This window comes from Trachemys scripta, chromosome 1, assembly GCF_013100865.1.
Source record: "Trachemys scripta elegans isolate TJP31775 chromosome 1, CAS_Tse_1.0, whole genome shotgun sequence".
In the NCBI taxonomy this organism is placed as follows: domain Eukaryota; kingdom Metazoa; phylum Chordata; order Testudines; family Emydidae; genus Trachemys; species Trachemys scripta.
This window is the reverse complement of record NC_048298.1, coordinates 6732000-6753949: the sequence shown is the minus strand read 5'-3', so window position 1 is coordinate 6753949 and position 21950 is coordinate 6732000. Positions and strand designations below refer to the sequence as shown.

Sequence of the window (21950 nt, the reverse complement as noted above, 5' to 3'; positions counted from 1 at the left end):
TACAGATGTGCTGGAAATATGTGACTAAAATGTGTTTAAACCAGGCAGACCCGGGAGAGTTGATAAATGAGTTTTCTTCAGACAAAGGAAAGAGGCCAACGCCTCAGACCAGGCAGGGCCAAATTCAGTGGGCTATTCATTTGTATTAGAGGTTGCAGGAAGAAATAATTTGCATTGTAAAAATCACCAGGAGGGGAGGGACCATCATGGCGTCTACAATCAGCAGGGGAAAGGAACTTTATCTAGGCATACATTTTAGAAGGATACATTTCAAAGTCTTACTGGACTGTAAAGAGAGGGGGAGCAAACCCCTAAATTATCCTTCACCAGAAGAGCTAAAGGTCTAATCAGCCATGCTGGAGGAAAGACTGGTAAAAAAAACATCTTTGAACAAAGGGCTGTAGTTTGTTAAGCTAGACTGAAGTCTTACAGGTGTGTTTTTACTTTTGTTTGTTTGTAACTATTTCAATCCTTATACTTGATATCACTTAAATCAGTGTCATTTTGTTCATAAACTTGTTTTACTCGGGGGAGGGATAGCTCAGTGGTTTGAGCATTGGCCTGCTAAACCCAGGGTTGTGAGTTCAATTCTTGAGGGGGCCATTTAGGGATCTGGGGCAAAATCAGTACTTGGTCCTGCTAGTGAAGGCAGGGGACTGGACTTGATGACCTTTCAAAGTCCCTTCCAGTTCTAGGAGATGGGATATCTCCATTTATTATCATTATTATTACTTTTACCATGAACCAAAAGCGTGCTTTGATTAAAATAGAGGGTGTGTTAACCCCAGTTAAGGTCATAAGCTCTTGTGTACTGTCTCTTTTAAAGGAGCGGCAAAGTTGATAAGGTTTTGTAGGTGCTACAGTCAGAGGGGCTGAGCATTGCAGATGGACATCTCCGCAGAACTCAGGAATTGGGGGGCACTGATTGTTTAATGCTAGGCAAGGTTTGGGCTGGCAGAGTCCTGAAGAGTTTGCTGGCAAGCCACATAAGTTGGTGTGTCAAGGAGCTGACAGCTTAGCAACAGCAAACCTCCCACTTGCTGGGACTGAGAGGGGTAACACAATGGCTCCCCAGCAGATTGTCACACTCATCCCTTCCGTGATCTGTGGTTCTCTTGCCTATTCTCCACATCTTCTTCCATTTGTTGTATGGAAAATGTAATGTCACCATGCGCTTTCTTTTCCAGAGTACAGTAATTGTGGAGAAGACAGTACAGGACCTCATGAATCTGATGCATGACCTGAGTGCTTATTCAGATCAGTTCCTCAACATGGTGTGTGTGAAGCTCCAGGACTACAAGGAAACCTGCACTACTGCCTACAGGTACATCCTAGCCCAGGGAACCAGACCTTCCTATACAATAAGGAGAATGAGCCCTACCTCACAAAATTGTTGGGGAGGATTAAGATGAAAGATGTGTAGGTCTGAAGTGTTATTTTATTTCAGTATGTGCAGGATGGAGTTACTTCCTCCTGGAAAGCTTGTCTGCTTGGTTAGTGGGTGGGAGAGAAATCTGAGATAATAGCCATCCAAGAGGCTGGGAAGACCCAGTGACTTTTCACACCCATATGCATACTTTCCAAAAACACCGATGCAGGTGGTTGGTAGAATCCAAAGAAACACGTCCTTTTTCTTAATCAGAGAGATGGAGATCGGGGAAAGAAGGGTGGAAAATGTGTGGTCTCCATAACCATCTGATCACATCAGCTCTGTTATACTTGGCTACATGCAGTGAGAAAACAAGTTGAATCCTTTCATATTACGAGTTCTCAAGATATATAGAATGAGATTTTTAAAGCCAGCTGGTTTCAGTGCCCAATTCCTATTCATTTTAATGAATCTGGGCATCCAAGTCCCCTAAACAGCTTTGAAGTCCGTGGCTATAATATATGCACACAATATACACAGGATTTTATTTAATATTAAAAACATTTAACATTTCTATAGCACCATTTTCCCCAAAGGATCCTAAAGTGCTTTACATACAGGACTCAATTCAACCATCCCTAAAGAGCAGCCTCTTCTGGGGCTGAAATCTAACAGCACCACCACATGGGAACCTAGGCTAGGAAATAAAGAATGTGCTAGTGGTTAGTATGCTAGCCTGGGACTCAGGGGCCTCTGGTTTAATTCCCTTCTCTGCCACCAACTTCCTCTGTGACCTTGGGCAAGTGGCTTAGTCTCCCCGTGTCTCAGTTTCCCCCATCTGTAAAATGGGGATAAAAGCTTCACAGGGGTGTTGTGAGGATAAAAACACTAAAGACTATGAAGTGCTCAGGTACTGTGGTAATGTGGGCCATATTAGTACCATATATAGTACCTTTTAAGAGCTAATTGAAGCTGGTGGTAGCAGGGAAAGTAGTAAAATCCCTTTGCGTGTTTCAACCTGTAGTGTTAAGAAATTATTTCTTATTGCCTGATTTCATTCAGAAAAGTGTCATCTGGTTATGGGCTACCTATGGGAATATTATTAACACCATATACATACATGTGTGGTGTGCGTGTCTATATACATATATATTATGTATTATTACAATTAATGTTCCTTTATTATGCCTGTTTCAATAAACCTTATGAACCGAAATCAGGCAGTAGGAAGTAATTTCTTTACAGCTGTTGGTCGAATTTGATAAAGGATCTTGCTTGCTTGCTTTCTTGACACCATCCCTAGGATTGACACCTGCCGAGGAGTAATTAGGACAGCACTAATTTGGACTACCATATCCTGATTACAGCAGGAGGAAAAACAGGAAATGTTCTAGTTTTGCTGCTAGCAAATGACTGACGGAAATAGAAATCTATATACAGTTCACATGATTCAGAAGAGCATAACAGGGACAGGAGAAATTCTGCTACCCCTATTTTCATATACGTGTGTGTGAGAGAGAGTAGCTTGAGATATTGCAAAGAGATGATCAAATCCATAAGGTAGCAATGCCCTCTGCTGGGAGCTCTCATGTCGCCAAAGCTCTTGCCCTGTGAACCATGGTTTTCCCCCAAGGTTTTTGGGAAGGACAGAGGTGAACCAACAATTAGTCTTAATGGACCCACCTTCAAACATTGGTAATATTTGGAAATATTAAGGCTAAATCTTCAACTGATGAAAATCAGCTCCTTTAAAGTCAGTGGAACTCCACCTAAGCATCTGGCCCTACAAATTTACAGCTTAAGTTGTTTAAGTGGCAGTACAATAAGGGTTAAGTCAAAGGGCTTTCTGGGAAGGAAGTTTTTGTGTGTGCATGATAGCGATGGTGGGCAGCAAATGACAGTATAAGGGAGAAAACTCCATTTTCTTTGGAGTTCAGGGAAACCACAAATATGAACATTGCAAGTCTTACTAAGTAGTATACAGAGTGAGATGCCATGTTGACAGGTTCTTTATAATCTAGAAAGGTAAATAATAGAAGACTTGTGCAGTTGGTTCATTAGCTTGGCTTTGTGTATGTGTGTTTCTAATAGAAAAAATAATTCAAATAGCCCATATGGTCTTCTCTAGTCACGTGGTGAATCTGCTGTGTACAGATTACCAAATGACCAATATCCTGAATCCTTTCAGCTTTAGCCATGTAATAGCTATTGTTTAATAGTGATGTTTTGGTGGTTAGGAAGAAACTTTCCCTGGATGTATAGAATCCTAACTGTACCCTGCAGCATTTCTTAAACCTTCCTTTGACAAAGCGGGTATAGAGCAGAATTGAATTGTATGGAGCACTGGACTTATTCATGGCCATTCCTAACCAGAGTGTTCTGATTTGGAGGAATGGACCCACGTTTTTCAGCTGCCCTATGACAAAGGTTGCATGAATCCTGAAAGTGAAACTCATTCTTTGGTAGAGGGGACTGATATAGACCATGTGAAATGTTCACATTGTGCCAGAAACTTGAAATCTGAGGCTTTTCCAGTTCCGTTTCAGTTTTATTTTAATTTTCCAGTGAGGACAAGGGGGGAGGGATAGCTCAGTGGTTTGAGCATTGGCCTGCTAAACCCAGGGTTGTGAGTTCAATTCTTGAGGGGGCCACTTAGGGATCTGGGGCAAAATCAGTACTTGGTTCTGCTAGTGAAGGCAGGGGGCTGGACTCAATGACCTTTCAAGGTCCCTTCCAGTTCTAGGAGATAGGATATCTCCATTAATCTAATCTAACAAGATTCAAAATATGTATGTAGATATCAAGAAAACCCCATGTTGGCAGGGTTATTAAGCCTTGTGCTTCAGGGTTTAAGTCAGCCCTGATGTGGGAGCCAGATTATCCCATATCCGCCTATTGTGGGGCACTGACATCTTCCTCTAAAGCATCAGATACTGGCCACAGTCAGAGAAAGGGCATTAACCTAGCTGCACCTTGGTTCTAAGCTAATCTGGCAAGTCCTATGTTCCTTGAAAGTTTCTTAAATTTAAAATGTTCATGTTGGCAAAGGTCCGTTTTCATCCTGAAAAACAACATTTTGAAAATTCATGTTTGGATGCAAAGAGTGCATTCACGAGTGTTTCATGGAAAGCAAAATTGGGGACCGAAAAATGGCCCAGAGTGAAATTTGCTTTTTTTTTTTTTTTTAATGTTGGAGTGAAATATTACTAAGAAAACATTTGCCAGCTTCCCCTACCCTGGTATTGGTGACATAGCCAGATCAATATATGGTCTGTTGCTGAATCGAATCAGTCTTTACCAAAAGATTGTCACTGGGCTGGGGGATATCAACAAAGAACGATACGATGTTTTAGGAACTGAAAAGACCTAACCACATCAACGTGGCTGCCCATTTTTGTTGATTCCAATCAATCCTTCCTCTTTTAGTTCCTCACCATGTTCCTCTTCCACCACAAACAAACCTTGCTGTGTCTTGAACCAGCTAGCTGATCTTAGCTTTTCATGGTGATTTATCCTGTTAGAGCTGCCAGATTTCCTCTCTTAACTCTTTCAGGCAACCTGTCCTCACCCTCAGTCCCTCAGAGAGTACTCTAATTCCCTACAAACATTTTTTCCAAAGCCTGATTCCTGCTGTGCCACCAAGGCACAAAGAGACTTAGGGTATGTCTACACTGCAATCGGGAAATGTGATTGCAACACCTGTGGACATAGCCAAGATAGCTGTGATCAAGCTAGCTCAAGTAACAATAGCAGTAAAGCCATGGAGGCCGCTCAGCTGTGTACCCAAGATTGTAGGTGGGCAGGTCTAGCCCATGCAGCCAGCTAATATCACTGCAACTTCACTACCATTGTTACTCAAACTAGCTTTGATCTAGCTAGGACCAGGAGAATAGCTTGGGTATTTCTGCACGTGCTGCAGTCACACCTCCCAGTTGCAATGTGGACGTACCCTACGTGACTCATTCATAGTCATGCAGGAAGTCTGCAGCTGAACAGGGAATTTATCCCAGGTCTCCAGTGTCTCAGGCTGGTGCCCTAACCAGCGGACATCTTCACTCCATCCTAAAGAGTGGCTGTTATTTGCTTCTTTCTCCCACTGTTTTGTATGTATGTTTTTGGCTTGTACATTGTCTATTTAGACATGTATGTTTTTCAGGGAAGGGACCTGTCTTTGGCTCGTATTGAGCACACATTAATAATAGATTCTAAACACTCACCAGCATGGACAAATCACAGCGTGGAAACGGTTATGAATCACCAATTGCTAAAGTTCGGAGTAGCTTCTACCTTGGTCCTGCAAAAGGAAATATCATTCCCGACTGCGTTTGTCATGAAATAACTGAATCCAATTAGCCCCTCTGGCCCCCAGTTGTTTTCCTAATGAAAAGGCTTGGCACCCCAGCTGTGTCCAGAGACCGTTAGCAATCACTCTGCACAACTGCTCCAAAGGGGAAACGGTGCGAATCTGTGGCTACTACCACTGGCAGATGTTTTATGAATAAAACTCGCTGAGCTATGGAGGGGTGGGCCCTTCTCAACGGTGCACCATCACCTGTTCAAGTGTTACACCTATTTTCCTGCCCCCTCCTGGGAGCTCCGTACAAACAGCCACACAGATGGCTCTGTCTGTGGCCCATTGAGCTGTGAATTAATTAGCAGATTATGGCACTGGTGATAATGATTAACCCCATTACTGTAGCAGAGTAATTGCACAGGGTTTTTTATGGTGGGAGGGGTATTTGTAAATAACTATTCTGGACTCTAGTAAAGCTTTTCATAGTGTCTTATGATGTGTTATTAAAGATCTAAGTTAGATCAACACTTGAAGTTATCATGTAGACTGAAATCCAGATGAAAGACCAAAGGAAGGGTACTGGTAAAGGACCATGCAGTTGATGGTAGAGGCTGGATATCTGGTGAGTTACCACAGGGATTAGTGCTAGCTCCTTTCCTATTTAACATCTCCACTAATGAGCGGGTAAATGGAGTAAAAACAGCAGGTCAATAAAATCAGGAGGTGTTGCACACATACATGAGAGTTCTGTTTAAAGCACCAGTTGTATATGGCCCCATGAACAGGATATAATGCAGAAGTGAAGGATACAAACTAATGCTTCTGAAGCCAGATAATCAAGAACAATAGGAAAAAGACTCTTGAAAGTCCATGATGCTGGAAAAGAATAGACAGACAATACATTGGATCTGAGCTTGCAGTTCAGTATGGCAGTGACAAAACAAAAAAGTCCATGTGATTTTGAGCAGCTGATGTCTCACATTGTAAAGCAGACAGGTAACTGTGTCTTTCTCTGTACAATGCTGGTAAGAATGCTCTCGAAGACTGCATTCAATCCTAGGCATCTGAAAGGATATGATAATGGTCTATAAATAATTGAAGAGTGTGAACAGTAAGGGCAGTGAGGAATTGAGGCTGTTACCAGGGTTGTAACTGGGAGTAATGGAATAAAATTAAGCTGAGAAAAACGTAGACATCGTATCAGGGTTTTTTTCCCCCAGAGTTAGATTTGTTCGACTGTGAAATAGACTTTCAAGGAAGTAGTAGTAGTTCCATTGCTTCAGTCATTTAAATTTTGACTGGACAAAGCACTAGCTAATATAGTATAGGGAACAGTCATCCTGCATTAGCAGGGGAAATGGACGGAAATGACCTCATTTGCCTTTTCTGTCTCAAATGTCTAATAATAATAATTTAATAATAAATTAATAGGAAACATTGATTTCTGACTCTGTATACAATGGTGCAGCATTTTTGTTCAAGACAACGTTTACCTGCATTTTTGCTTTGTTGTTGGGTTGTTTGTGGAGTGTTTTTTAAATAAGGTTTGAGTTAGATTCCATTTTTACCAGTGAAAAAATGCAAAGTTCCAAATAGCAGTAGGAGGCAAAATTGATATTCAGACATTGAGATCTTGTGCTGCTGAAAACAAAAGTGCTTCATTTTCTCTGTGGCAGATTAAACATGAAATATTAGGGTAGAAAAGTGAAGCTCGTCTGCAAGTATATGTGACAAGCAGCAAGCGATTCACTTTTGCAAATGGTGTGTATTTGAGAATTTAGGGTTGCCTTCTTGGTGTTGCTTGAAAGGTACAATGAGTTGATGGGTGTTCGTGGTGAGAGAAGGTAATCTGTCCCATTTAGAGGCAAATCTGTGTTGTCTCGTGATGCCTCATTGCCATTTTCACTATATTCCTTTTAGCAGCTCATAGACACTGGGTGAATTTAATTTCTTTTACCCCCTTTCCTTTACCATAACATACCTTCAATGCATTTAAAATAAGGGTGGCTTTTCCACACACCATAAAGCCTCTCAAAAATCACCAGTTAGTCACTAACACTTGGCTAATGACGGAAGTGTTTTAAGTTGGTGTTAGAGAAGGTGGGTTTTGTGTCAAGGCCATACCAGCCATTGGCAGGTCTGGGGCAAATATCCTTAGGGTTCCCATTGCACTAACTGGAAATAAGGAACATAACAGGTATACTTCTTCAGCACCTTCCGTCTTAAGGGTCTCAAAACATTTTGCAAACAATTAATTAATTAGATTCTTACTACCCCTCGGGGAGGTGTGGTATTCTCATTTAGGCCCAGTGCAGGTGGGATGAAAAGCGATGAGTTGTGCTGGGAGCTGAGGGGAACTTGATTCAGCTTTAATCTGTAGCTCAACATCTCAGTAGGAGGAGGATCAGGCTTAAACCCATTTCTCTTGAGATGTTTCCTTTCTTCTCATACCCTGCCCATTTTCTGCCTACCCCATGCTCCTCAGAGTAAGAGTGAGTATGCAAGGGGCTTGACTGCCACACACACTACCTTGCTGTTAACATTACTGGGACCTGCATGTAGCCTCCACATCCACAACCTGCTGCACACCATGCGTAGACTTCATAGATGGACCAACAGAAGCACAGAGAGCTTTGGGGACCTGCTTAAGGTCACACAGAAAGTCAGTGATGGAGCTGGAACACAGCCCATGACCCTGTGAACTCTGACTCGCGCTCCCCTCCTTTAACCACTAGAGCAGTGTTTCTGAGCTCCTTTCAAACTACTGACCACTTCACAAGAAGAGAAGCCCACCAATGCATGGTTCTTAATTTCCTCCAACTGGGGCACTGGTGGTCAGTGGAGAACAAGTGGGGAGGTTATATGTGCTAGGTCATATGCTGCTATTCATCCCTGTGTAATTTCAGCTGAGAAAAGAGGCGCTAATCAGCACCTTTATATGAAATGTCCCTTCTGTCACCTGGAATTACCAGCATGGTTTTCAAGAGCATAGACATTCATTATACTGCCAAAAATGTTAAACAGGAAAGTCTTTGTAATTAGAATGCAATATAATCTTTGATTCAGGTCTATACAAACTGTTTAGCTGATATATCTCATATTAGATGTTTCAAACAGCTGGGAGTAGGATACAGAACCATTAATCTCCTAGCCACTGCCTCAGATATACTCCCAAAGCTACTACCATTGGCAACTGTCTGACAACTAGTATGAAATAAGTTGATGGTTTTCACCCAGTCCTTGCTGGACAGATACCCATATGGCATGAGGTCATGGCAGAGTTGGCACTAGTTAGCAATCTCAGCAGAAATTCCAAAGAGCAAATGAGCCATGGAGACTAAACTACCCTCTGCCCGTATTAGACAAGATTAGAGATGAGCAAAAAATTTTGGTTGAATAGTAAATTCGGTGAAAATGCAGTTTGGGGTCAAATTCAGTTTCAGCCAAATCAAAAATAAAGATTTTTTTTAAAAGTCAAAATGGTTTGTTTCAACATTTTCAAAAGACCCCTTTCAGCTTTTCGTTTTGAAACTGTGTTTTGAAATGTAACTATGTTTATTTGAAGGAAACCAGAAAAGAGTGGAAAACCTGTATCATAACAAAAAAGTGAAAAAAATTCATTTAAGGCTGACTGAAACATTTTGTTCAACCAAATTCTTTTTTGTATTTGTTTGTTTTTCTTTTGGTAAGAAAAAAACAAACAAAAAAATCTGTTTGAGTTCAAAACTAACTGAATTTGGCGGGATTTTTCAGTTCAGCCACAAAAAAAAAAAAAAAAAATCAGCTATTCTCTCAACATGTGGTGTAAATCAGTGTAGCACCATTGACTTCAAGGAATCTGAGGATCTTATCTCTATTGTCCCTTCAAAGAACATAATGGAAGTGCATAGGCAGGGGGCAGTGTGGAGAATCTTGCACTGCAGCTGCCCTTCCTGCTGCCATCCTGTGGATAAATGGAGAGTTACACTCTTTGTTGACCTCCTCGTGGAATGTTCATTAGTACTGTACATTTTTATAATGTAAAGGAGAGAGTATCAAATATCTGTGAAGCCATTACCCACGCGACAAGTAAGACTTGCCCTTTTCCTAACGTGACCATTGTTGGTTTCACTTAGGAGCATTGCTCAGTCAGATGAAAAGCTGGTTATCAGTGCATCCTGGGCAAAAGATGACGACATTACCAGGCTCTTGAAGTCTCTGCCCAACTGGATCAACATGGCCCAGCCCAAGCAACTCAGACCAAAGAGAGAAGAAGAGGAAGACTTTATAAGGTAACATATTTTTTAATTGATGTTCTAATACGCCTTGACACTACAGTAACAACAATGGATTATAGTTATACAAATTACCTCTTTCTTTTTAAAGTTTGTCTAGTGTTTATGACCCCAGATCATAAACCACTTATACATATGCTTAAGTCCATTCTTATTCAGCAAAGCATTTAAGCATGGACTTAAGTGCCATTTAATTCCATGAGACTTATGCATGAGTTTAAAGTTAAGCACATGCTGAAGTGGCTTGCTGAACTGGGGTGTAACAGTACAAAGAATCCCCGTGCAACTGCCTAATACTTGGTAATGATTCCTATTCTGTGGATTGCAGTCTTGAAGCAGGTCACCAGCAGGAATCTCGTACTTCTTGATATGTTGCTGAGCTCCATCGACATGTGCTCTGCTTGCTGTGGGTGGGCAGAGAAACCTGCCCTTAGTTATCCCTTTCCTAACAGCCAGGATGGAGAGAGGAGGAAGTGGAGATCTTCCACTCCCGAGAGCCAGGCAGGAGAAAAAGAAAAGGAGTGGAATTCTATCTCTGCTGGGAGCCCTTTGAACCATGACAGGAACTGGCACAAAGGGAGCTTTGGGTTCATTGGAAACGAAAGGGGCGATGGTGGTCACAGGACATTGGGGGTCACTGAAAGGGAAAGCTGAGAACAAGTGGGGATGGAGCTGCAGTGAGGGCCAGTCCGTTACAGAATGGATTATGGATGGATGTGTCTATCTGGAATCAAAGGTGTGATTGCAGCTTCGGTAGGCATAGCCGCATTAGCTTCAATCTAGCTAAAATAGCAATGAAGGCACAGCAACACAGGCTTGCATGCCTGCCCAGAACCCTACGTATTCACTCACGTTGCTAGCCTGCTTCTGGTTCCATGCCACAGTGTCTTCTCCACTATTTTCAGCCACGCTACCTGGGTTGCAATCACACCTCCAATTTCAATGTAAACATATCCTAAGACTCTTCCTAGCTACTAGCAAACCTCAATGGGAATCTTTGGAAGATCACCTAAACCCAAACAGCATGGTGGTTTTTATCTTCCATATTAACACGAACCAAAACATGTAACGTTCCAAAGTGTTTAAAAGACAAATGATCAGATTGCTTCACAGTGAACAACAGTCAGTGTCTATGAATCATTGGCTTATGCTGAAGAAGCTAGTCATCTTTACATTTCTGGTTAGCCACAAGCCTGTGCTTTCCCATCACTGTTCATCGTTTCTTTGATTGGCATTTAGCTATAATATTGTAAGAGCAAGTGAAGCTGTTTAAAATTAATCTAATTCACCCAAATTATCTTTTTACTTATTCAGTGAATGCAAGAACGATAAAATAAAGATGATGCAGTTTAGAGAAAGGAATGATTAACAACGTAAATCACGGGTAGTTGAAGAACTGTTTGCTCATGCTGTATTGGTGTCAGTATATTTTAAAAATTCTGTTTGATATTTGGGAGTCTGGGAGAGAAAAGCATGTATTGCTTGTGAAGTAAACTTCCAATTCTTATGGTTTTAGCCTTCATGAATTATCCCTCCTTTCCCACAGCTAAAGTTAAAGCTGGTCTTTACATCTTTCCTTTCCTTCCACTATTTGGTTTTCTTATGGCTAATGCTGGATCATACCGATCGAAGTTAAAGTCTTAGGATAAAATCCTGGCCACATTGAAATGAGTAGCAAAATTTTCATCAGCTTCAATGGTGCCCCCAAGATTTCAACCTTAATGTCAGTTTTTTTTTCTTATTTTTTAATTTTACTATCCATTGATTGACATTTCTTCATAAGCAATGTGACTTATAAACTTTCCTTAGGAAGCTATTCGATGTCTAATTTCTCCTGGAAGCTGGAAAATAGCATTTAATTCTTTCTCCAGTTTTTGTCTTATTTTCCCATTTAGCTAATCGCTATCATCATTACTCCGAGAGCTCAAGTTAATGTGTTTTTTTGCTTCTGTCATTGTTTACACCTTGGTAGCATCGATATATGAGAGCAACTCTGGGAATAACATTCACTGTCTAATTGTTGCCGCAGAGCTAGGGGGAAACAATGCATTGTTTTTATGGGTCCCACAGAAATTCAGGTGGAGGTTAATTTCTCACTGACTCATGAGCCTGCTAGGTCCAATTGTTTGTTATCTAATCATCCAAGGTATTTTAAAGATGCATATTACCTTGCTATTTAACTGTCTTCATGTATTGGTACGACAAGGTGCACAGACCTTCTTCCTGAGCTAGCAGGGAAAGAGTTAAGCCTGGGAAAGGCACAGCTGGGGTGCACCAAGGGCAGTAGCACTAAGGGGGGGCAGAGTCAGCGGGGAGGAAGGGGATGTCTCTCTCTCACTCTGTCTAGGAGGGCAGCATTGGGAAGACAGCAGAGACTAAGGTGTGTGATAGGAAGAGTTTCTCCTGTGAAACTCTCCATGGGATGTTAGGACTATGTTAGCAGTAAAGGGAGCAAGCACTGGGGAGAGGGCTGGGTGGACTATTGGAGCCTGGAAAAAGACTTGTGTGGAGGTGAATGTTTTGCTAATAAATCAGATCCCAGAGATCTGATTTGAAACACCCTCCACCCCCCATCCCTGCTGTGTAGCATTTTGATTGAAAGGAAAGAAACAGAAGCAAGGCAGTGCCAGGCACCCAGTCTGGGGAGGGAGCAACACCTTGCCACAGTTGTACTTAAACTATTTGACAATATCCCTTTAAGTATATTAATTCAGTTATGTTCTGTAGTTTTAACACTCGTCTTTGGAGGATGGCGGGGTGGGGAGTACTGTTAATTTTTTTCTTTTCCTTAGGTTTCCTGTGACTCATTAGCTTAATTAGAGTGAAGAATCAAAATAGTGTCGTTACAAAAACCTCATGCATATCTCTGTTAACAGTGATTGATTCTGTTGTCTTTAACCTGCCACTATCTCTGTTGTGATTAGATGTCAAAAGTCAGAGTAGGGAGTGGGTGAATCTCCCCATTAATATTCTTGTGTGGTTGGATAGACAAAAGAGACCTGATTGAGCATATTATAGTAGTTTGGAACTTGGCAAGGACAGGAAGGAAAGAACAGTCGTGCCTCTCCTGATATAATTAGTTTTTGAAGCTGGGAAGGCTATTTGGCACTTGGCTGGATGTGAAATAAAGTGCCCTTCTTGCTGTATAAAGGTTAGCATTCGGTTCATTACTGAATCGGGCACGTTAGAGATAAAAACCAAAAATGTATTATTTCCAGGCTTAACTTTGAGTGGAAAGAATAGAAAAGAATGTTAGATCTGACCACTGGCAAATCACAGCAAACCCCCTGGTCTTCTGTGTTGCAGCTGCTCTGTAGCACAAAAGGTGGCAAGGGCACTACATTAAAGAGGCAACACGTATTAGGAGAGCTGTGAAAAAGAAAGCAGCACCCGTGTTGCTCATCCCAGCATCCTGGGAGTTCACAGGGTGAAAATCATTTCGCTGCAAACCTCAAGCTGAGCTGTGTTTGAGGAGCTCTCCAGGATGGAGATGGTGATAGAGCAGAATGTATTTGGCTGCAGAGCTCAAGTAACACATCTGCTGGTACAATAAGGATAATTGGGTGACTTGAACTCCTCCCAATATGGTCTTGTTTTGGTGTCGGAACTCCTAACTTTGCACCAGATTCTCAGACTGAAGTCAGTGGTGCTGTGCCGGTTTCCACCAGCTGAGAATCTGGCCCTTCTTATTGTGACGGTTAATGGTATTGGGATCTGATTTATAGCTTTGCACTAAATTTGTAGTGCCAGATTCTGCCGTTCTTACTCTGGCCAAGTAGTGCCTTACTGCCCAAGTTGCCCTTTTCATTTCACGACGGCTACTCATTGAATAAGGTACTACTCAATGTGAGTAAGGGAGAATCTGATCCTTTATGAGCCCAGCTGATCACTCTGTGTATCGTTTCTGTGTGAATAAATTGCATCTTTACTTTGGGGAAATCTGTCCTACAGTGCCCATGCGCTCAGCTCCCAGCATCTGTAAAATCAGAATGCTGAGGAGGGGGTGTTACTGGTGTACTGGAGCATCACTCATAAAGGGCAGCGCTAAGGATGCATTGCGGGGATGGCATGAACCATAACTCTGTATATTATGGTTTTCAGAGGTTTGAGGTTAGCTGAACACAATGTTCCAAAAGGGCACAAGGTACCACCAAGCTAACTCCGTGTTAACAAAGATTTGGGGCATTTGGTTTGTTCTCTGCAAGTATGTCTCTGCATCCCCATGTACCACCACCCAACTCTCCCCCTCCACTGCCTCTGGCTCCTTGGCAATGATTATCCAGCCCACAGAATGCACTGGCCGCATGTTAGTCGCTTCACTGCCCCTGTATCATTTCCTGTCTCTCTGCTTGTCCACCACAGCCCAGTTCTCCCTCCTCAGCCTCCTCCTTATAGAGAGGTGGGTGTTAGAATGGGACCTGCAGGTTGAGGAGCTGGGGAAAGGATGCAGGAACAGTCCGGAGACTAGCATGGAGTAAGTAGAGGCATTTTTCAGATGGGGAGACAGACCTGGGGGTGGGGGGAATTTGGGGGCACAGAGCTGAAGCCCCCAACAACCCTCACTCTGCATCTCTGACCCTCTCCTTTCTACCCCGCTCTTCATTGTACTGCTGCAACACCCCACGCACATTCCCCTCTGTGCCCAGTGTGGTTTTACTGGTCCCAAAGGTGTTACACCACCACTGCTCTGACATTGCTCCAGCATTCCCTCCATCACACCCATTGCTCCAACCGCCCACATGCTCCCGCTGCTCTGAGCCCCCTACTCTCACACCAGCTCCATCCTCCTCCTTGCCACCCCATGCCCCTGGTAAGCTTGGACGGGCAATGGGAGGTGGGGAGCTGGTGGGACTGTGAGAAGTGCATGTACAAGCTGAAGGCAGGAGTGGGGAGGAGAGTGGAGATCCAGAGTGCTTACTGGAGTATTTCATCTTCTGTCTATTTAATTAATGCTAATTTCCTGGACTCTGCTTCTAAAGTAAAATCTGCGTCTGCCTCTGGTTTTCTAGAGCACTTTGAAATATTACTTTTAGACTGGACATTTCTGTCTCCGGGCAAAACAAGGAACATTTACCCCACACATCCTCTGAAAACTGCTAATGGGGGGGGCTCACATGGCCACAGCTATCACCTCGAGCCACCCAGTTACCATGAGAGTCTGCAAATCCTTTCACTGTCAGCAGAGCCCTAGTCTTGCTGCATATGAGCATTTCATTCTTTTTGACTTGAACTACTGATGTTCTGGAGTTCCTAATTAACCCCGAGTAACGTATTTAGTATAACACACACACACGTACCCCAAAGGGGCAAGGGGTGTTATGTAGTAGCTGAGAGAAATCCCAAGCGGCTGAGATCAGTTTGGGGATGATTAGAGCCATAGTTTGAGCCCAGGTGTGTGCAAAACAAAATAAATTAGAACACAGGTGATTTTTGTAAGCACATATTGGAGAGGCCCCACATTTGGACCACTAACCCTACCCCACACCTCCCAGGAGGCAGAGCAAATTTCAAGACAATCTGAGCTATTGTGTGGCTTTTAGAGCACTTAGAATAGTGGACTTTTAAACTCTCAATCTTAATTGACTCTCAATCTTAATTATAACAGAGCTCCTGCTCCACTATAGTATTTATATACAAACATACATCTGCAATTTGTTATTACTATAGATGTTTAAAATGCTAACAGTCCTGAATGTAGCCATCTTAAATTGACTGATTTCTTAAGAGTTGTGGTGGAGGTGGATCTCGAAGAGTAGTGGTCATTAATATCTTTACCAGTGCAAGCTGAGTTAATGATGAAGATACTCAAACCTCATGCCAGCAAAAGGTCAAGGAAGAAATCTCTTCTCCTATTTCCTCCTCTCATCCATGTGCAACATGCCCCCTTGGCGATGTTTAGTTATTGGTGTTTCCTTCTTCTGAAGTATCAGGCCCATGCTAGGGGCAGAATGCTAGATTTAGCTGGACCAGTCCTGAACCAGAATGTCAGAAATCAAGTGACTTTCTGACACAACCATCTGTTGTGGTGCAGCGGGAGGGAGGGTGGCAGACTAAATGGACTAATGACAATTCCTGTGTGCCTAAAGTGACAACTGTATTAAAATTGGCATTTAAGGGCCTTTGGTGCTGAAAAGTGACCTTTGTGATTACGCAGTGCGGAATCAGGACAAATCTAGGAATCTGACTTCGGGGTGGGTTAGGGTTCTTTCCTCACACCAGTTAGACTCACTGACTGATCCCAGACATGAAGAGCTGTGTAAGCTTGAAAGCTTGTCTTTCTCACCAACCGAAGTTGGCCCAATAAACGATATTACTTCACCCGCCTTGCCTGAGCTCAGGCTGAGGCACTCCTGCTTGCTAGGCAGTGTGCAGCCTAGGTCTATCATGGCTGCAAGTTGTCACCATCTGATGGCTGTTGAGTGGCCTATGTGAAATTAGTTTGTGGATTTCTGTCCAATCCCCGTGGAAAACATCTACATCAGAAAAATCCCCTTGTTGGGAATCTCAGCAGTGAGGCCTAGAACTAAATGGGCACTGGAAGCCTGAGCTCCTCTTCAATGTCAGGGGACAGTCCCTCCATTTGAAGCACAGAGGTGCGACAATTTGTTTGTGCTGCACTTGTTCTGTGATTGCAGAGAAGTGTCTTTTCCTTTCCTGTTTCTGTGGATTACATAGACTCATGATTCAACCCTCAGAGAAATGGCTGAGGCATGAGGAAATTTAACACCCACTTTCAGATTCGTTACTCCTGCAAGATGCATCCTCCATTGAAATGAGCTTAGCAACAGTCCTGGCACTCTGCTATGCCTTGTTACTGTTACACAGCATACTACAAGACATTTGCTAATACACAATGGTACATTAGGCAACATAATTGAAACTGAATTAGACTGGTCGAGGAAATGAACAAAGAACAACATGTGATGCATTATCCTTCTTATTTTATTATTTTACGAATAAGTTAGTGATCCCCTGTCTTATGGTCCTGTGACCCCTTAGATGTGTAGCTGTCCAGTGCTGATCTTGCTCTTCTCTCTTACAGATCCCTGGGATCAAGTGAGATATTTGTTTCAAATCTCAGTGACCCTCCAATTTAGGTCAGTGTTAGAGAGGGCTAGATGCTCAGTGCTGTAAAGCAGCATAGCTTTGTTGGTTTTTCTCGACTGTGTTGCTGTCTGGAAGTTCAGAGAAATGTCCTCACAAGTTGAATCTTTGCAGCGGCGACTCCAGGCACCAGCGCACCAAGCGCGTGCCTGGGGCGGCAAGCCGCAGGGGGTGCCTTGCCAGTCCCTCCGAGGGCAACAGTCAGGCAGCCTTCGGTGGCATGCCTGCGGGAGGTCCGCCGGTCCTGCAGATTTGGCGGCAATTCAATGGCGGGTACGCCGAAGGCGCGGGACCGGCGGACCTCTCACAGGCAATCCGCGGGACCGGGGACCTCCCGCAGGCATGCCGCCGAAGGCAGCCTGCCTGCCGTGCTTGGGGCGGCAAAAAAGCTAGAGCCGCTCCTGAATTTTTGCGACTACTTTGCAACAAATGAGACCACAAATTCTGTAAAAAGTTATTGAATTTGCTTTTATTGGTCTTGTTGCAGAGCATCATGTTAGAGTGATTCCTTTGGCAGATAACATCCACTCTTGTTGGTCTTTGTTTTGGTGCTTGGACAATATCTTGATGATCCTCAGACCACGTTTGGAACAGAGAAGGCAACTGAAGTGAAGTCAGGGCCATTTTTCTAAATTCTTTTTGATAAACAAGAACAATATTTTTTGTAGGATTTTTGGTTTGTTTCTTTCAATTCAAGTGAAAGGCGTCTGCCTTGGTAACTTTTGTATAAAGCTTTTAAATGTAGACTCCAAGTCTCAGCCAGAGCTAAGCTAGAAGGTTGACTTTGTGGCTGAAGAATAGAGCTATATGTCAGGAAATCAAAGTTCTATTCTGCACTTGCTGTGTGATTTTAGGCCATTTCCTATACAGTTGGCCAGCGGGGGAATCCCGGCCTTCCGTCTAACTAGCTTGCTGAGGAAACGATGGGGCATCTTTTTCAACACACAAAGGAAATCCTTCTTTCTCACTGGTGTACCATATACGCTGCAAGAATTGAGTGGTATCGGGGATGCCGGCAAGCATAGCAATTATAAATGTATGTTTCCTCTGAGGCAGCACAGTCTCATTGGTTTAACTCAGAGCTGGGATCCAGAAACTCTTGTGCTCTTACATCTGCTCTGACACTTATGTGCTATGTGGTGTTGGGCAAGTCACTTAACCTCTCTGTGCCACAGTTTCATCATCTGTCAGATGGGGAAATACCTACCACAGGCGTTCTGAAGAATAATTAGTATTTGCAGAGGTGCCACCTAAGTGATAAGTATTATTATTCTATATTATGCTTCCCACGGGCCACCGCACATACGTTCACCTCTTGTCTGGCCCCTGATATTCTGGACCATTGGCTACAAGCTCCGCACAGTGCTATTAGCTGAAGTTTGAATTCATTGTGCTGCCTGTCAGCTACGAGCGTCTGACTCTCACTCTGAAAAACCAGCCCTTGAGGAGCTGCTGCGAAGCACAGTGTGGGAAATGACAAAAGGGACCTTGTCAGAATGGTAAATTTGCTCCTGAGGGAATTTCCCAAGAGGTTTTTTTTTCCTCTCCCTCTGTAATTTTTCCCTTGGGGGGCTAGAGAGGGAAAAGGGGAGGGTGACACTCAAATGGCCCCTCTTGTTCGCACAGCTCCCTGGACACATTCTCCCAGTGAACTGATTCATATTCATCATTTGCTGAAGGAATAATTGAAGCTAATTTCTTGGCCATGAAAAGGAAGAGTAGCAGTAAGTGAATGTAAAGCTGTTGCCAAGGGCACATAGGAGGCCTCATTCCGTCGCTGTTTTGTATTGATGTGGACATGTAGCAAAGGTGATCTTGATTCGTCGTGTCTGCCCTTCATTGGCCCTTATTTTTAAGCACACTTGTTTTCCTTTCACTATGTAAGTATTAAAGTAAGAGAGAGGGAAGCCTCGTGTCACCATCAAATCACGTATTTCCAGTCTAAGTCAATGTGTGTTTTAATTTTATTAACATCTCATCCCCTGAAAAACATAGCCATTGCTTCTCCGGAAGAGGAGAGAGAACCCATTCTTTCTGCTGGATCTTCATTTTAGGTGCGGGGCACTGTCTTCCGCTGTGCGTCCCTGTGTGTGCAATGCTAAGAACATGCTATGCATGTTACAGAGTCTCCAATAAAACAGAACCGATCTAAAGCCAATCCTGGTATTAGAGAGAGAATATTACAGAAATAGAGATGACACAGCAGAGGGGAACAGAATGATACTTAGACAAGTGATATTTTTGTTAGTCAGATGACTTAATCAGACCAGACCTGCATTCTTTGGCAAAAAGGAGATTAAGAGTAGACCCTATTGACCCACACGCAAATCCTCATGGGAAACAAGAAGATAAAAACACAATGAGGCTATTGGAGCTAGTGTCAAATACAAGAATAAGGAAAAATCTCCAATGAAGGAACAGCTGGATACTGAAGAAATGCACTTGGGTTTTCTTTACACATTGTGTAGCTGATATGTAATAATTCTCTCGCTCTCTTGTGTGTGTGTATGTGCACGCACACCCCTCAATACAGTGAGGAATTCACTATTATTAACGTTCCACAAAACACTCCATTACAAACCTGTTGTTTTTCATGTTTCTAGCTTTCTTAAATATTCACCTTTTGGGGCTGGAATTTTTCATGTTAAGTATCTGCCACAAATTGTATTTTGTTGTTGTTGTAAACTTGAACAAAATCCTTTCCTTTAAAAATACAAAGCAAAAAAGCCTTACATTCAAAAATTTATGCTAATGCAACATTAAGGTTGCTGAGTTGGGCACTCAGTAAAGGAAATTCAAGAGTTAAGGCGAAATGTGCTACCTTAACTCTGCCCCTGGTGATGTATATGACAATACATTTCCCAAATTCATGCTCATCTGGTATCTCAGGCATATGTTTATATATAAACTTCAGAAGGAAAATGTATTGTTTGAGAAACAGTATATAATGGCGTATCTGAAGACACTATCATAATACACATGGAGGGTCAGAGTTAAGGTTGCATGTTCAGTCTTAACTTTAGTATTTCGTTACTTTTAAGTGCTTAGCTGGGCAAACATAATATTCCATTAATGTAAAGGGGGAGGAATTATAGGGGATTGCATTTAATATGTATTGAATATGTATTGTGAAACTTGCCCTAAGCAGCCACCCAAAAGACCAGCAAAAGTAAGTTGCCTCATAAAGGTGAGAGTTAACTGAAGGTAAAAAAAAAAAACCCCAAACCCACTCTGGGGATCCTTGGGGATACTTTGAAGTGGTCTTTTAAGACAGAGTTGCTTGTTGAAGGTTATCTTCATTGCAGATTTCAGTGTGTGTGTAATGATGGAATTGTGAGCTTGGATTTCTGCTGCCAAATAGATACAGTTGGGAAAACAAGTGAACATATTTGCTGTACTTTCGCTATAAATTCCTACTAAACCATTGTTCTCTTAGAATAAATGACTGTTTCCCATACATGCCAATAGTAATTTAGCAGCATAATTTCATTGAAAGGGACACATTTGTTCCCACCCCGTGTTAAAAATAACAAATATGCAGTAGTGTGGGATGTAGATTTTTATTGACCTGAGTTTGGGATGATTGTATGATTCATGTAATGGCTGTGCAGGTCACCCCAAACAAGTGCCAATAAAACTTTGTTCTTTGCTTTTTGTGTTGTAGAAACTGTTTTGGGAAAGAGTTGGAGTTCTTTGGGTACAAATTATATTGTCATCACTCTTTTACGTAATGGCAAGCTAGTGTTTCGTAATCCAACAGTTCAAACTGCGATCTGTGAAGAACTGCATAGTTACGTTGTACTAACTCCGCTCCCTGTTTCCAGCTGCTAAACCAAGTTAAAAGAAGCTAAAAATACATGAAGTGTTTCCGCTTATTACTTTTTCATGTAAAAAAATTGCTGTAGTTGCAATAGGGATGTTATTCAGTTCATAGATCCTAAGGTCAGAAGAGACCACTGTGATCATCTTGTCTGACCTCCTGTTCAGCACAGGCCATAGAACTTCCCCAAAATAATTCCTAGAGCAGATCTTTTTGAAAAACATCCAATCTTCATTTAAAATTTCCCAATGATAGAGAATCCACCACGATCCTTTGCAAATTGTTGGTTAATCTCTCTCACCATTAAATATTTGTCTAGCTTCAACTTCCTGCCGTTGCCAGGGGGGCAAATGATGGTCCATATGGGAGAGGAGAAGGTGTCCATGAGACATACCCAATATTAAGATGTGGTACGCTCCAGAAGACATTGTACGGACATCTGTACTAGCTACCAAGGCAGAGCTGAAATGAGATATTCCCTTGCTGTTTGACAAGTTGCTTAAGTGTACCCTACAGAGTACAGTTAGGGCGCTAGCTTGGGACTCAGGAGATATGGGTTCTATTCCCGGCTGTGCCTCTAGCCGCCCTGTGTTACTTTGTGCAAATCATTTAGTCTCTCTGTGCCTTGGTTCTCAATCTGCAAAGCAGCTGTTCTCTACCCGACAGGGGTGCCGAGAGGATAAACGTATTAATGATTGGGAGGTACTCAGATGCTGGGGTAACGGGACGGGGGGCATAGAAATACCTAAGATGGAGACAATGATATGACATAATTTGTAACTGTCTGCCCTTATGCTCAATCTTGTTGGATCTCTTTCTCTGTCAGCCATGAAAGTGTATTGGTTGGGGAGCACAGCTGGTGTGGAAAATGTAAGTACTATTATGACAACTTCCAGGAATCTATTAGCAATGCCCAGCCTTTCCATAGGAGGAGCCTGGGGGGATTTAATCAATTCCAAACAGCCATGAGACTGATTAAAATCAGTCACATGCTGTAGAGAAAAACGGAGCCAGATTCAACCCTGGTGTATTTCCGCTGAAGTCAAAGGCATCCCGTTACCTCCCAGTCTTCAGCATTAGCCAGCAGGT

At 42.7% G+C, this 21950-nt stretch overlaps 1 protein-coding gene across 2 annotated transcripts in view; it reads left to right on the top strand.

Annotated features, from left to right (window-relative positions):
• The window catches only part of EXOC4 (exocyst complex component 4), a 610394-nt gene that overhangs the window by 503968 nt on the left and 84476 nt on the right, over positions 1–21950 (top strand). For both annotated transcript variants that reach the window (XM_034764261.1, XM_034764251.1), the window contains 2 exons: positions 1188–1324; positions 9779–9934. In XM_034764261.1, coding sequence (XP_034620152.1) covers positions 1188–1324; positions 9779–9934 — 293 coding nt within the window. The remainder of the gene's footprint in view (positions 1–1187; positions 1325–9778; positions 9935–21950) is intronic.